Source organism: Apodemus sylvaticus, chromosome 15 (genome assembly GCF_947179515.1).
Source record: "Apodemus sylvaticus chromosome 15, mApoSyl1.1, whole genome shotgun sequence".
Classification (NCBI taxonomy): Eukaryota; Metazoa; Chordata; class Mammalia; order Rodentia; family Muridae; genus Apodemus; species Apodemus sylvaticus.
The window spans coordinates 55,654,340-55,670,631 of NC_067486.1; the positions used below are offsets into that span (position 1 = coordinate 55,654,340).

The 16,292-nt window shown below is 47.0% G+C and overlaps 1 protein-coding gene across 3 annotated transcripts in view; it reads left to right on the forward strand.

Annotated features, from left to right (window-relative positions):
* Boc (BOC cell adhesion associated, oncogene regulated) overlaps positions 1–16,292 on the forward strand; it is a 75,573-nt gene that overhangs the window by 34,351 nt on the left and 24,930 nt on the right. For all 3 annotated transcript variants that reach the window (XM_052158746.1, XM_052158744.1, XM_052158745.1), the window contains exons 2-3: positions 3,425–3,604; positions 4,408–4,686. In XM_052158746.1, the coding sequence (XP_052014706.1) occupies positions 3,520–3,604; positions 4,408–4,686 (364 nt within the window). In that variant the 5' untranslated portion in view covers positions 3,425–3,519. The remainder of the gene's footprint in view (positions 1–3,424; positions 3,605–4,407; positions 4,687–16,292) is intronic.

Sequence of the window (16,292 nt, forward strand, 5' to 3'; positions counted from 1 at the left end):
GAATGCATTCAGATTTTGTGGCGTCTGAGCATACTTTTAAAAAGGTTCTTAGGAGACATCTCTAACTTAAAATCAAAGCAGACAGTAGATTACCATTAATATTTCCAAATAGCCCCCTCCTCGGCAGCCTCCTGGAGACCCTGAGGATATATATATATATATATATATATACACACACACACACACCACACACACACACACCACACACACACACACACACACACACACACACACACACATACACATTCATATATATCATAGGTAGGTAGATAGAAGATGGATCTGTGATAGATGGATAATAGATCTAAGATAGGTAATAGAAAGGATGGATATAGACATACAGATATGTGTTTGTATGTTTTTAAATAAGATTCTCTAAAATTCACACCTTTAGAATCGTTATGTGATCAAGGGCAGTAGGCACTTTGGTCTAGGAAGTGTCTGAAGTGCCCACAATATAAAATCCGTAAGGTTCTTGGCTCAGTCCCCAGCACATCTCAAAACAGTCGAACATTAGCGACTATAGTTCCACGGTAGAGAACGAGCCTGTCCTGTGCCAGACTCTGGGGTTCAGTTCCTAACACTACAAATTAAAAATAAAATAAAAAGCCAAGGTAAAATGAATCTAAGCCAGATGCGGTTGATGGATCATAACCCTGAAAGGTGTTAAGCAGTCGAGGCAGAGCAGCTGCTTTGAGTTCAAGACCAGCCTGAGCTACATAGTGGGCTGCAGGCCACCTTGAGTTCCAGCGTGAGACCCTGTCTCAAATGATTACTCGGAACTCAGTTTCCCTAGCCAGTCAGAGAAAACCTTCAGGGCCACACGACTGTTGTTGTTGTTGTGTTGGTGGTGGTGGTGGCTTTTTTTCTAGTCACAATTCTACTTTTACAAAAGGAGACCCCAGAATCTGTCCTTGGGGTCAGCTCCTTCCTGCTTCCTCTCTCCTCTTCCACTCCCTCTACCACATCAGGTCTCTTTTCATTGTTGCCTTTAAAAAAAGAAAAGCCAGGATGGTGGCTGGCAGCATTAGTGAGAGCTGCTTCCATTTTGAGCTGTATAAATTACCAAGGGCGCAGGAGTAAGGGGAATTGTTTGGCCTGTGCTCTTAAAGCAGTAGGGGCTTGGACCGAGTTTCCTCAGTGAAACCTTCGTCCATTCTACAACCCCGCACCTCTGTGCGCACTAGAAGCAGCCCTTGGCCGGCCTTGACTGCCTGCCCCACTCTGCTACTTACTGTTCCTTGTTCTTATTCCCTCTCTTTCTAGCCCTCTCCACATCTGTCTTTTCTGGGCTAGGAAGAAGGTTGGTGCCAGTCTCCTTAAGGAGATGGAGAAACTGGGGCATGCCATGAACGAATTAGTTCCCTTAAAAAAGAAACCCTGTAACTAGGAACTCATGCGGGGTACTATTTTAATACATGGTCTCATGGAGGAATGTCAAGAGGAATCTTAAAAATGAGGCTCAATGGTTAAGAACACTAACTAGAGGTCCTGAGTTCAATTCCTGGCAACCATTTGGAGGCTCACAACCATTTGTAATGGGATCTGATGCCCTCCTCTGGTGTGTCTGAAGACAGCAATGGTGTACTCATATACATAAATCTTTAAAATAACCCCAATGATCTGAAAAGTTGAAATGATATAGAAAGTTATATTTTTTGGTAAGGTGTTTCCTCTAGGAATCACTATGTGGTCATAATCTTATTTCAAATCTCTTTAAAAAAATAAAATAAAAACCAGTGGTTCAGAGTCCTGATAGGAAAGGTAGGGAGGATTGCCTCAGTAGCAGAGAGCGCAGGGCTCCGGAGGCAGCCGGTGCGGATTTCACCCCAGGCATACTGCCTCACAGCCATGCACTGGCAAGTTTCTGGTTCTCAGTTTCTTCAGCTGTAAAGTAGAGAGCATGGTCCCCTACCTCACAGGGTTGGCTTGCCAGTGATGAGAGAGAGCATTCCTCTTGTGTGAGGTGTAGCTGCCTCTGGAGCAGGAGCAGGAGATCTCTCACACCCTCCGTCTCCAGCAGCACTCATCCTATGCGTGAACTAGCTTCACCTCATGAGTAACAGCCCTTGGGTTTATTAAATTATTTTAACGGGAGCACAAGTTTCCATAGTGTGTCAAAATTCTCAACTCAGCCTTTTAAACAAACACATTTTTGCATGAGAATGTTAAAGAGGAATCCTGCTGAAGGCCCAAGCTGATGTGACTTTTGAGTTTAACCTTATCCCTCTCCCAGCTGTCAACCTTAATTAACATTTTGAGAATCTCAAGAATAAGATTATGAAGCCCGTTTTCAGTCAGACCGTTTCCTTGGCTGGGGAGCTGGCTCTGTGGATAAGGTGGAATTCAGACCCCATCGATCACAAAAGACAGACACATGGGTGTCATAGCCTGCCTGTAATCCCAGTGCTCAAGACGTAGAGATGGGATCCTCAGGGCAACCTGGCTGTCTAGGTTCCGTAGATTTACCAAATCGGTGAGCTCTGGATTCAGTGGCAGATCTTGCCTTGGTAAACACACACACACACACACACACACACACACACACACACACACACAGAGAGAGAGAGAGAGAGAGAGAGAGAGAGAGAGAGAGAGAGAGAGAGAGAGAGAGAGGAATAATCATGGAAGAGGAGAATGGAAGATTTTAGGACTGTATTAAAGGGCAGTGCGGTCAGAATTGAAAGAGGACTATTGTCCTGGATAAAGATGCAGCCCTGTGAATCATGGAGCCCCGGAATTCTAGCCCCACAGGCAGAGAGAAGTGCAATCAAGGCAATACCAAGGGAGATAAAGGTCTACACAGTTCTGGCTGACACGGCACCGGTATCTGTGTTTGTGCTTGGGCCAATAGACACTGTTGACAAGCTTAGGAAGGCAGGTTTATTTTGAGAATAAAAATTCCGAAGTACACAGGTGCGGTTTGGGGGAGTATGGGAGAAGGAAGGCTTTCAGGGATCATTGCGATGCTAGGAGTCATTAATGAGGAACATTGCCCCAAGAGGAACGCAGTTTACATCTAACAGCGTTGTCCAACAGTGTTCTACACTACAACACGGAATGCTATATAGCCATGGATACACACTTCTGACGGTGAAGAGAAGGATGGTTCTGTCTGTTCCCCATGTTTGCACTCACCAACATAGATACTCACCGCCCCGTGTGGCCTTTCTAGTTCTCAGCCCCTCCATACCTAGGGCTGTGGGTCCCTAGACAAGGCTCTAGCATTGTTTCCTCCTGATGCAGGAGGCATCCTGATAAGACGCATCCTTCAGATGAGGATACGTCCTGAAGAGCGCCATTGGTCCTCCAGTGGCACGGCCACTTTGGCTGCTTCCTGCAAGTGTGATGGGGTGGGGTCGAGGGACGGGTCAAGCGCCCGATATTCTCACCATGGACGTTCTCCCGATTTCTCTCACAACAGGATTGCAGGGGGCGGCAGTATCTCTACTCGCCTCACTCGTGGCTTATGGGACTTTGGCCTGGAACCCTCTGTGACACACCATACGTCGTGGGAAGATGACGCCGTGCCAAGGAGGAGAGCGGCCTATGCTCACACTGCTTTGGCTTCTCTTGGCCACAGCAGGCTGCCTGGCTGATTTGAGTGAGTGTTTTCCTTCCGTTCTCAGTCTGCCCCTCCACCCCGCAGAAGAACACTTTGTCCTAATTTCAGGTGAAGGCGTGAAGCCGTTTAGGGCACTTAGGAATGCCACACCTCTCTACTGACCTTCAGGGTGTACGATGCTAGTACCCCATATGAAAAGTGTTTAGACAATACCATATTGGTTGTAGTTTTGCATTTTAGTAATGTCAAATACATACTAGTAGAAGACGAGGAGTATTAAAAACACCTGCCTGTCTTGTGCATTTATGGTATGAGCAAAGGGTATGCATTTGCATACTCTGTCAGCATTACAAGAGTGCTTTGAGGCAGGCATTACGAGCCTCCGTGTACAGAAAGGCCAGAATTACACAGTTATGAGGTAGCGGCATTAGATTCAGTCCAGGTCTGTCTAACTCCGGAGTCTTGCTTTTACACTGCATTACCACTTACGTAGCAAGGGGACTTTCTGGAGACAGGTGGAGTGGGGACTGGGCACAGGTAGGTAGGTTACTGGGGGAGGAGTGGCTTGCCTAGGTGCCATCTAGAGCTTCTCAAAAGGTGGTGGTGCCAGTGATGGTAGCGGTGGTGGTGGTGGCAGTAGCAGTGATGGCGGCGGCAGCGGTGGTGGTGGTGGCAGCGGTGGTGGTGGTGGTGGTGGTGGTGGTGGTGGTGGCGGAGGTGGTGGCGGTGGTGGTGGCAGTGGTGGTGGCGGTGGTGGTGGCGGTAGTGGTGGCAATGATGGCAGTTTCTCACCGCTCAGTGAGGGACCTCAGCTCACTGCTGCAGTCGTGTTCTTTTTCCAGGTGAGGTTCCTCAGGTCACGATCCAGCCCACGTCCACTGTCCAGAAGCTCGGAGGAACTGTGATCCTGGGCTGTGTGGTGGAGCCACCATGGGTGAACGTGACTTGGCGCTTCAACGGGAAGGAGCTGAATGGCTCCGATGATGCCCTGGGGGTCCTCATCACCCGTGGGACCCTTGTCATTGCTGCCCTCAACAACCATACTGTGGGACGGTACCAGTGTGTGGCTCGGATGCCTGCGGGAGCTGTGGCCAGTGTGCCAGCCACGGTGACACTAGCCAGTGAGTGTACCTCTTTGCTACTCTGTGTCATATGGTGTCACCTTCTCCCATTCTCTCTCTTCTCCTATCCCTGCCTGTAGACCGCCAGCGGCTACATGTGAACTGGGTGGCCTGAAAGAGAATTTTGAGGTTAAGGCGAAAAAGATTTGAGTCAAGGTGGTAATTCCGGTCAAGACTGACTTTAATATTTTTAAGGCAAGTTATATAGTCATTGGGGAATCGACCACCCCTCCCAGAAGTCGGTCACATCAAAGGCGGGGCTGTGAATTTTCTTTGGCTCCAGGTCTCAGCGGGTTGCCTGCCTTCAGACTGGCGAGTCTGTGTTGGGAGTCAGGTGAAAACCGCGTTGGGGCTGTGTCAGTAGTCGAGGTGAGGAGCCTTATTGTTCACAGGAACAAAGGCCGGAGGTAGCCATCAGAAGAGTTGGGAGTTGCCAGCCAGCTTAGTTGTGGGAGAAGAGACACCTACCTACTCTGTTAGTCATAGCATTAAAGGGTCCCCAACTGCTGATATTTTCCAGGGTAACATGGTGACTGCTCAATACTCTTGGGGACTGTGGTGTCCTAGAGAAGTTCTCCTCAGAGTAGGGTGATCTGTGGGACATCTACAGGGAGTGAACTGTTCTGGGGGCCCAGAATTGGCACCACCTTTCCACTTGGTCATTTGTTTTAGACAAGATATGACACCTGCTTCCTGGGTAGCCCTCGCCTCTTCCCTTATCTTCAGAGTGATTTCAGTCAGGGTTTTATAAGCAGGGCTAAGGAGAGAGCCTTCGCACTCCAAACTTGGCCTCAGCATATTCCTAATGCCTGGAATATAAGTTATTTAATTTTTCATTATAATTTGTATGTGTGTGTGTGTGTACATGTGTGAGCGTGTGTGTGTGTGTGTGTGTGTGTGTGAGAGAGAGAGAGAGAGAGAGAGAGAGAGAGAGAGAGAGAGAGAGAGAGGCGAAACTATAAACAGGTAAAGGCCAAAGGATAACTTGTAGGAGTCAGTTCTCTTCTTCCACCTGTGGGTCCTAGGAGGATGGAACACAGGTCATCATGTTCAGTGCTAGGTGAATGTACCACTGAGGCACCCTACCAAACCATAAATAGAAATTTCTGAACAAATGCCAAGTTCTAACAGCTGGATAAAGAGAAGAGAAATAAGGAGGAGAGGGTGCTCACTCAAAACCCACACTCTGCCTTTTCTCTCTCTCTCCAGTGTCTTCTCTTTGGGGCCTCTCTTTTCTTATATTGCTGCTCTCAGTGTGAGATAGTTAATTGATGTCATTGTCTGTAGGCATTCTGCTTGTGATGTTGAATTCATCTTTGCTCATCTCTATTTTCTGTGATTATTACATTACAAAAAACATACGTCCTCAGGCCAATGTATGGAAGCCAAGAGCTAAATGGCCTATAGCCTCCCTCCCACCCACTCCACACACAATGGTGATTCTGGTTGACTCAGTTCCCTTGTATTTCTTGCTACACGGTCTTAAGTGGGACATAAGTTGTATAAACAATTTAAGTATGTGTTATAAGCCTCCAATAAAAAAAAGTGAGGGTCTAGTATCTTGATAGTCGCAGCTGGATGAGAGGCCTCACCAGGGTCAGGTGATGCTAGTTGTCACTCTATATACTCTCCTCAAGTTGTTATCTTAGGCCATATTGTATGGGACAGTATGACACACGACCTTTGTATGTGATTGACACTTGATGTACAATGTCCTATGCATAGGGTATTTATTATCTGATTCCCAGTCCTCCATTCATAAGTTCTTTGTGACCATTACCGATCACATACTTTCCTGAACCCAGCGGAGCAGCCTTAATACTTCTTCTTGTATATTGAGCTTAGAGCCAGGAAACAAAGAATTGCTTCCATTTTGGCTTTTTCCACAGTGTAGGACGCAGGGAAACTTGTCAGGACTTTATGTGTTTGGATATAAGCTTTGAGATCCCTAGGACTTATTTTCTCATAACTTCATAGTGTCTACTTACCCTTGATAAGCTTGCTTTGGGCTCCGGTGTCCCAGTCACCAATGGGCTTATGGTTAATGTAGTTCTAGGAAATGAGCTCCCCTATACTGTAGAGCCAAGGGAGAACACTTGGGCAATCTAGGTCTATTGAAGTCATCTGAGATCACTGGGGTACATGAATCGTGAGTCCCAGAAAGAATGTCAAGGTGTTGGGGAGCAGAAGAGCAAGGGGGAAAGGCTCTATCCTGCCTCTGGTTCTAGATCCCTCAGAGGACATCAGTGTGGGAGAGCGTAACCGGACTACATTGGTGGTGCTCCTGATTTCACAGGAAATCTCGAGTTTTACCCCTTCCTACAGGGCACAGGCAGAGTGTTTCCCTCAGCTTGACCCTGACTCCACATGGTGCTGCTCTTCTTCTTCTTAGCAGAAAGAGCGCCATTGACTCTGAGCGTCAGGTCCCTAGGAGCAGGCTGTGTGCTGGGCAGAGTATAGCTAGGCACTTTCCTCTGGCTGTGCTTGTGGTGGGGCGTAGGGGATGCTGGAAGGCTATAAGGCTTAGAGGAGGACAGTAGAGGTAGGTAGGAATCATTGCATCACATCAACAGGGCCGAGATCAGAACCACGCTTCTTGGCATCGGGCAGTCCCTACTTCCTGTTACCAACTTAAAAATTCTAATTGCACTATAGGAAGTTTTGAATATGTAAAAAGTGATATGGCCCCTAAGTCTGCCATCTTCACACAACCTTGCCTGTCGTTTTGGCACATACTCTTCCTGTTCTTATCCATGTCCATTTATTTATGTTGTTGAATGTAGAAAGAATCTCTAGCACCACCTGTCAATAAAACAGCCAATGGCCAATGAGCTGAGGCAGGAAATAGAAGGTGGGACAGTGGCAGAAAAAGAGAGGATTGTGGGAAATAGCTGCAGGGAGAGAGTGGAGATGACAGATTGAGGAGACTGACAAGAAACCAGCAGGTAGATGAATTCAGAGAGGCGCAGAGGAGAAGCAAAGGAAGAAGCAGGCCAGGACTGAAGGAGAGGCAACTAACCAAATTGTAGACATAGAAGAAGTTAAATGGGTTAAATAACTTATAAGCGGGTCAGGGAATGAGCCAAAGCTTATGGCCTAGACCATTAATAATAATTAGTCGCAGAGTCGTTGCTGTTGGGAACCAAGTGACTGGGAGGAAAAATGGATTTAAAAATTGTATTAACAGTCGTTCTAATACTAGTGAATAATACCGTTTCTATTCTTATCCTTCCTGTTTGACCCTATATGACATGCATTTTCCTTTGGCCATGTGGTAGATAGTTCACCTCTCTGCTTCAGTGAGTATAAAATGCAAACAGTAAAGCACAAGATGTCTAGATCCTAAGTAAACGACCAATGAGCTTCTGCATATGTGTTAATGTGTAATATCATGTGAGCATCACTCTTACGCACCCCACCGTGCCCTGAGCTAGCTCACTTACCCTCCCTCCTACAGTAGCACTCTTCCACAATGGACTGAAGTATTCCTGTTGCTGGGCAGTTTATGCTTGAGTTGTTCCTTATTGCAAATAAGATGTACCTTTCCACATGTGTGCCTTAAAGGAGCCCCGAGAAGAGAGATTCTATCTGCGAATGATCAGTGTGTGTCTGCAGACTCTGAAGGCACTCCCTAGTTGTCTATCCAGCCTAATCAGAAGCTAGCCTGAACCTTTTAGTGTTTGGAGAAAGGGGACTTGGAGAAGAAGTGGTTTAGTTTGGACCTCTCTGATTCAAAATAGATCTGTGTGTGAGGAGATTCAATTTACTGTCTTTATTTTCTTTAAAAAAAAAAAAATTCCTGGCTCCTGCTTTCTCTGGTGCTTGAAGGGATGTGTGTTGGCAGAGAAGGGCGTGTGCTGAAGTGGAGCTGGGCTCACTTGAAAGCCAAGAACTTGTCAATCAGACGAGAATCCGAAGTGAAATGTTTGAGTCTGACTAAAAAGAAGGAGAACTTGGGGGAATGGGGTGAGCAGGTGGGGTGGGTGTCCTGCTGAGGAGGGAGTAGGGGAAGGGTAAACTGCAGCCTCCCAGGATTAAAGGAGGGAGCCTTGGGCTGCCAGGAGGGCTGGTGGGGGACAGAGAATGGGGTGCTGTCTTTGGGTTAATGCCACTGGAAGGTCTGGCCCAGAGTCAGCAGGTAGATTAAGTTTCTTAGAACACATTCCTGAGCAGAATGGATCTGTGTTTTGTCGACTGGCTGGTGGACAAGGAGACTGGTCTCTATAGATGAGATTGTCAATGGCACCCCCTGCATCTAGAAGCAGGCAGAGCAGGAGAGTGTGTTTAAGGCCTCCTCGGGGGCCTTCCTTCATACGTCCATCATCGTAGGTCATCATCGCACAAAGCAATGCTGTGTGGCCTCTCTGGCAACCTGCCTCATCTTGGCTTCCTTCTAGAGAGCGCTGAGAGCCTTACAGGGGAGAGGCAAGGATCTGGCTGGGGGAGTCAAGGATAGGGAGGCTTGAGCACTCTGCTGGCCCAGGCCTCTGGTTCTCCTGTGTTGATGCTGGGAGGTCGGCTCCATCCTGACCAGGCAGCATCAGCTTCAAGCTTTTGGTAAAAAATAGAGCTAGAAGTCCGAAGTCCTTGAGGAGTTTCACCCATGTCTTCCCCACCTACTGCCCCGTGTCGGTGGGAACCATTTACTTTAACTGTGCCCTGTGGAGAATTTTCTTTCTTGTTTGACTCAACAGTTCTCAGCCTGTGGGTCACAACCCCTTGTGACCCTCTCCCACGGACCGCCTCAAGGCCATCAGAAAACACAGATATTTTCATTATGATTCATAACAGTAGCGAAATTACAGTTATGAAGTAGCAACAGAAATCATTTTTTTACAGTTGGTGGTCACCACAACATAAGAACTGTATGAAAGGGTCGAAGCATTAGGAGGGTTAAGAACCAGTGGTTTAACCTAACCTTGCTTTTTGGTCATGTTCTTCCACCACTAAAGCCTTTCTTCAGGTCTCCTGGACAGCCTGACATTTGATATCTAAATGCCTATGACTCTGAGCTTGCTCCTCCCTCCCTCCCTCCGTCCCTCCCTCTTTCCTCCCTTCCTCTTTCCCTCCCTCTTTCCCTTCCTTCCTTCCTTCTTCCTTCCTTCCTTCCTTCCTTCCTTCCTTCCTTCCTTCCTTCCTCCTTCCTTCCTTCCTTCCTTCCTCCTTCCTTCCTTCCTTCCTTCCTTCCTTCCTTCCTTCCTTCCTTCCTTCCTTCCTTCCTTCCTTCCTTCCTTTTCCTTTCCCAAAACATTTGACTACACTGCTACAATTCTCTGTGGCTTAACCAATAACTTCCACTGTGCCCCAGAATCAACAGCAGACAGCTGGGGAATCCAGACTTGTTACTGTCCCTCAGTTTCTCCTGTGAGATTCTCAGCGCTGCGCTCTGGTTAGTCACAGTGGCCCTGAAAGGAAGATCCAAGGATCTAGTAGTTGTTCAGTCCATGAAGCTGGATCTCTTAGCTGGTCTTCATGTATAAACAATCCTCAAGAAGTAGACCCTATTGCCTGCAAGGAAGAATGAAAGCAAGCAGACACGACAGCAAGCATCCCTTTTCGGGGGCTCTTTATGAAGATTGCCAGCAGAGGTGTAGCCCAGATTAAAGGTGGATCTTCCCACTTCAAAGATGTGGATTAGAAGTGGGTCTTCCCAGTTCAAATGATTTAATTAAGACAACAACAGCAACAACAACAAAAACAACAACAACAACAACAAAAGCCCTCACAGGTGTACCCAGCCATTTGGGTTTTAGTTAATGCCAGATGTGGTCAAGTTGACAGCCAAAAATAGAATAAAGACACCAGCTTCATGCGGCCTTCTTGGCTTGGCACCTGTGTGTTTTCAGGGATTGCTTTGGACACATTCAACAATCTCATTAAGGCCAATTATGAAGTTTAATTTATTGATATTTTATTTGCATTTTGTGTCTTGATTTTTTTTTTTACTTTAAATTCATTTTAACACTTATACTATATTTACTAGCCTCTCTAACCTTCTTTTAGAACAGAGCGGTAGAGAGGCTAAAAGAAAAGGAAGTATGCATGCTAACCAACGATCCCAAGACCTTTATCTCCATCTATCACCATGCTGCTCTTCCTGTAACATATCCTACTGACTCGATTCATTATCTAGCCCACTTTAATTTAGTTTCTTCCTTAGACACTCACTGCCTAACAATGTATTCTATCCTTAAACACATCATTCAGTAAAGCAAAATGAAAATCAGTGAGCCCATCTTGGGAAGCTTCAAACCATGACTTTCCCCAGTGTTGACTTCTCCATTTGGACATTTTGAAGGCCGATGTCTTAACTGGGATGTCTTTAGAATCTCCATTGCATCCCAGAAAGATCTGGTCTCAGCTATTGAGGTTCTTTCTGTTTAATGAAGAAAATAACCTTTCATTTGGCCCTCTAAATTGTCCGACAGAAATGTGCACAGGTTTCAATGGGGGCTGAATGACTAGCAATTATTTATTTCAATTTGGGTGGTGGGATTACTGGAAAAGACTCAGGAATTGAATCTTAAAGAATGCACGTGGCTCTGCCTTTATCTTTAATGTTTTAAATCTTTATAAGCCACGCGCTCAAGCCTTTAACAGTTGAATTCAGTTGGCCACATGGTGGGCAGACCCAGGGCCCCTGTCTGGAAGGACGAAGAATCTTCCATAGTGAATACTATCAAGTTTTTTTTAGTTTTTTTATTTTTATACATATGGGGGTTCGGCCTGCACATACATCTGCATACCATGTGCATGCCTGGTGCCCAAGGAGACCAGAAGGTAACAGAGGATCCCCTGGAACTAGAATTACAAATGGTTGTATAGATGCTTGGGATCAAACCTGGGCCCTCTGGAAGAGCAGGTACTGCCTTTACCCACTAAGCTAGCCCCCCACCACCCCACCACCACCAACAACAACATTAACTATCCAGCTTCTGTTATTCCAGGCTGTTCTCCATGCTGTCTTTGACTCACTGGCATGCTTAGAAGCACGTTCTAAGGTCAGGGATTTTTTTTTCTTCCTGTAGTAGCATCCCCAACCCCCCAACACACACCAGTCTGGCACAGTCTGTGTGTGACTCCCAGAGAAAACAAGAAGTAGCCAGTTGCTCCAAACTGGGAAAAAAAAATTGTGGAGCCGCTTGGCTGACTCGTACACTCCTGTACAGGCCTTTTGCTTTGGGATGGAGGGATGTCGGAGGAAAGAAGAGTTGGGGGAGAAAGGAAAACACAGGTGGGTTTCTGAGCTGCCCCAGGAGGTGAAGGCAGTCTGCAGCTGAAACCAGGGCCGGGACAGTCCACGGCAGCCAAGACTTGGAAAGGGAGGACAGGCTTAGTTGGAAATTCACTGCTTTTAGTGGTAAATGATGTGTTTGACTTGGCCAGGTAAGGAAAAAAAAATCATCCCAGATCCTCAGACCTACAAGGCCCTAAGCAGCTGAATATGTTAAAAAAACAATAATGAAAATGCCTGTAGTTCTAGGCAGGAGTCTTAACTAATTTCTTCTCCTTTTAGGTAAATAAGGCATGAAATTATCTTATAAGAATTCTCCCTAATGTTCTGATAGAATTTTCAAATGGCAGCAGCCAGCGACAGTAATCTTATGCGGCCTGGAACAAGCACCTCAACAGACCTGTGCCACAGGCTCTGTGCAGAGCATCTTACCTAGGAGCAGCTATCTGCCTGAGGCAGCCGGAGTCCAGTTTCATAGTAGGCACTGTCTACCTACCTGACCTCAAGCCTATGGTACTTTTACCAAGAATAGTTTTAAAGACTCGTGGTACCCTTCCCCCAATCCTTTGTGTACTCAACCACCTACTTACACAAAATTATAGGTCCATTGTCTAAGCTAGGAGAAAAGAAGGCCCTAAGAAGCCCATTGCCCCGAGGATGGGCAGAGCATTGATTATGTCTGTCTTGAAACTCCTGGCCCACTGGGAAGAAGGATGCGAGATGAAAAGGGACGATTTAGTGAGTTGATAAGTTCCTTCACACACTGTTTTGGTCTATGTGAGAAAGTTTAGTGATTTCTACTTGGACCTTACTTTTAGACTTCCAGCCATTTTGGAATGTGGTGAGCCGTTCAAGAGCTAGAGACTATATCTGAATTAAAGTGTCATCACTTAACGGTGACAAAAATGTAAGCAAAAAAACAAAGGAGCGAGCCTCACAAGCCACAGATCAACCAGCCCACTATTTTTTTCTGTAAAGAAAATGGTGCTAAGCCTGGTGGTGATGGTAGTGCAGGCATTCAATTTCATAGAGGTAGAGGCAGGCAGATCTCTTAAGTTCAGGGCCAGCCTGGTCTACAGACAAAGTTTCAGGACAGCCAGGGCTACACAGAGAAACCCTGGAGAGAGAGAGAGAGAGAGAAAAGAAAAAAGATGGTGCTTTATTTCCAGTGACTGAGTCTCTCTGCTTAAAAACACGCCGTGACTTCAGAGACCACAGTCAAGCCCCAGTGTGCTGCTGGCAATGGCCTTACCCAGCATAGCCCTCCCTGCCCCTGACCTGTCGTGTCCTTTCCATTCTCACCCTGCCCCTTCAGCTTTTTCATCCTGTGTTCAACACACTCCAGGACTCGTTCATCAGCTCTTCCACCTTCTTAATGCATGGTGTCGGCAGAGCTGAGAGTTCCACATCTAAGACTGACTTCCAGCCAGCTCGGAGGAGGCTCTTAAAGCCCACCCCCTCACCTCCACCTCCCCACCCCCTACCTCCCCCATCCCCCCCACCCTCCACCCTCCACCCTCCACCCCCAACTTCACCCCACCCCACCCCCAGGGACACACCTACACAGAGGCCACGCCTCCAAACAGTGCCACTCCCTGGGCCAAGCATATTCAAACCATGACAGCTCACTCTCAGTTAACCAAGTGAACCTGCTCTTTAGGAAAGCAACGAAAACTAATACACTTTCATACAACATGGAGGTTATTTCCCTCTGAGGTGTTTTTACCTGTAAAGTGGGCAATCCATTCTTTTTGCAGTTTTGTCCCTGCAGTGTTGTTTCCTACGACTTCCTGTTTTGTCTGTGTTCATAGTCGAAACTTCGTGTGTTTTCTGTCCTTCCCCTTGAGTGGAATGAATAACTCTCCCATACACTTGTGTTAATTTTGGTTAATCCTAATTTCACAATGTGGGGGTGGGGCGCAGGGTGACATAAATAGAAAGAGTGAAGAAGGAATTTGTAAAAACAGGCTGATGATACAAAACGGCTTTTAGAAAAAAACTGATGGAAGTCAAAAGTGTTAAGGAGGGCTGGAGAGGTGGCTCAGCGGTTAAGGGCACTGACTGCTCTTCCAGAGATCCTGAGTTCAATTCCCAGCAACCACATGGTGGCTCACAACCATCTGAAATGGGATCTGATGCCCTCTTCTGGTGTGTCTGAAGACAGCTATAGTACAGTTGTATACGTAAAATAAATACTTTTTTAAAAAAAGAAAAAGTGTAAAGGATATTAAAACGGAGGGCTGGCCAGATGGTTCAGTGGGCAGCCTCCCTTGCACACAGGCTTGGCGCTTAAATTCAACCACCAGATCCTACAAACTGGTGGAAGATGGCTCCCAAGAGCTGTTACTGTGGCGCATGCACTGTGCGTGCGCCCCCACAGATGCGTGGGAAGAAAGAAGGGCCACCTGAACCCGTCTGTCCCCAGGATGGTGGCCCTGCCTCTCCGACCTGGAATTGTGTTTACAGGGGCCTGCTGGAGATCTCTGTCCCCCTTGGCGCTGTTTTCACTCTCCCCTCTCTCCCAGGGCTGGCTGCCCGCCCTGTCAAAGACCGTGCTGGGATCCAGCTTCGCCTCTGATGAGTCCAGACCACCAGGATTTACACGCATTTTCCCATTGCTGAGTTTGTATTTATATTTATATTTGGATGATCAGAGAAGTATGTGTGATGTGGGTTGTTGGCAAGTAAATCTTTTTCTCCTCTCTCGTTCTTCAATGTATTTTTCCCCCAAACTCTCATTGGGCTGCAGCTCTGTGCGCCAGCACAGTACCTCACAGAGGCACCGGCAGCCAGATAAATGGGTATAAACGGCTGCAGACATCTCTCCGAGCTGCATCTGGCTGCCAGACTCAGTGGAGACGTGGCTCCGTCTCTGACTCGTCTTTGAGGACTAATCGCATTTCATGTTCTCTTATGTCTTTTAAAAATATTTTTTAATTGGTTCAAGCCAAAAAAAAAAAAATTCCACAAGCCTTAAGCCAGTTTGTTGCAAATCATTTAATAACATTGCAAAATAGATTCTTTTTTTTTCTTTCCTTTCTGTCACACGCCTGCATCTTTTTCTGCCTTCTTTCTTCTCAGCCCCAATTTTCTCTCTTGTCTTAACTATGATTTTTCTTTTTCTGCTTTGACTTCCTGCCCTCCGGCCTCTCTCATCTCTCATCCATCCTTAGTCTTTCCACCTTTCAAATGTGGGAACCACACCTCAACTGGGGTGGGAGGGGAGGAAAGATGTGACAACTAGTCTGTTTGGCAGATGCAAAAACTTCCCCCAGCACCCACAGAAACTGGTTTTTATTTAAATAAAAGACAGCATAGCATGCCGGGCTTTCATCAGAACGCGTGTTTGAGAAATTTCATGTCGTGTTTCCATGGCTGTCATGAAAGAGTTTTGTTTGGAGCCAAAATTATTTGTACAATTGGATTGGCAGGGGAAAAAAAAATCCCAAAGAGAGCAAACATATTTATCCACTGTCCTGGCCTGCCAGGCCAGGCACAAAGCTGGCATCCACAGCCTCCTCCTCAAATTGGATGCAGCCTGTGGCTGCCTGCCTTAGACTGTTGGTGGAGGAGCTGAGGACCGTGCTGGGGACAGCACTCGGGTGCATGACTATGATCTATCTTATGCTGATCTACCTGTCTCATCTGTTAGATCAGGAGCCCCCGCTGCCCAGGACCTATCTTATTTCCTTTGCATTTTCTGTGAGGCCTGGTGTGATTCTGAGAACCAGCATGGCGGAGTGGAGGCGTCTGTGAGGCATTGAACTATACTAAACATCCGCCTTAGCGGACCCTGGTTTGGGCCAGCCTGGTGAGTTGCAGTGGTGTTTGGCTTTAGTGGTCTGTGTGCCCGGCTACCCACTGGCAAGTGCTTAGTCATTTCCTCAGATGCTCAGCTTCTGAGAGGCCCGCCCAAGCCATGGTAACCCCGGTCACTCCCCAGGTGCCAGGCTCCCTGCACTCACGAGCACCACAAAAGAGCACCACCGTCAGCTGCAGTTTTACTTGGTCCCCTGTCCTTAGCTGGTGGCATTGGTGGTTTTCCATTTGCAAGGTACTTTCCTTCAAGGATAATTCTTGGGCGGAGTTAAGCTATTGGCTGTATCTTAGACAACCAAAGGATCCACTGAGGTGTGTAAGCCTCTGTCCCTTCCATCGGTAGAACAGTTTAGGTCTCAGGAAAGCACCACACTGCCCAAGGCCATAGGAAAGCAATGCCTTCTTCGCTGCCACACCCAAGTCCTTCTATGAAGCTATGAATTAGGGATCCAGCCAGAGAAAGCACTCAGTGTCTCTACTCCTGGTCCACTGGCCATCCTCCAAGGTGAGATCCTGAGGTACAGAAAAAGGCCATAGGGTCATTGTGTCACTG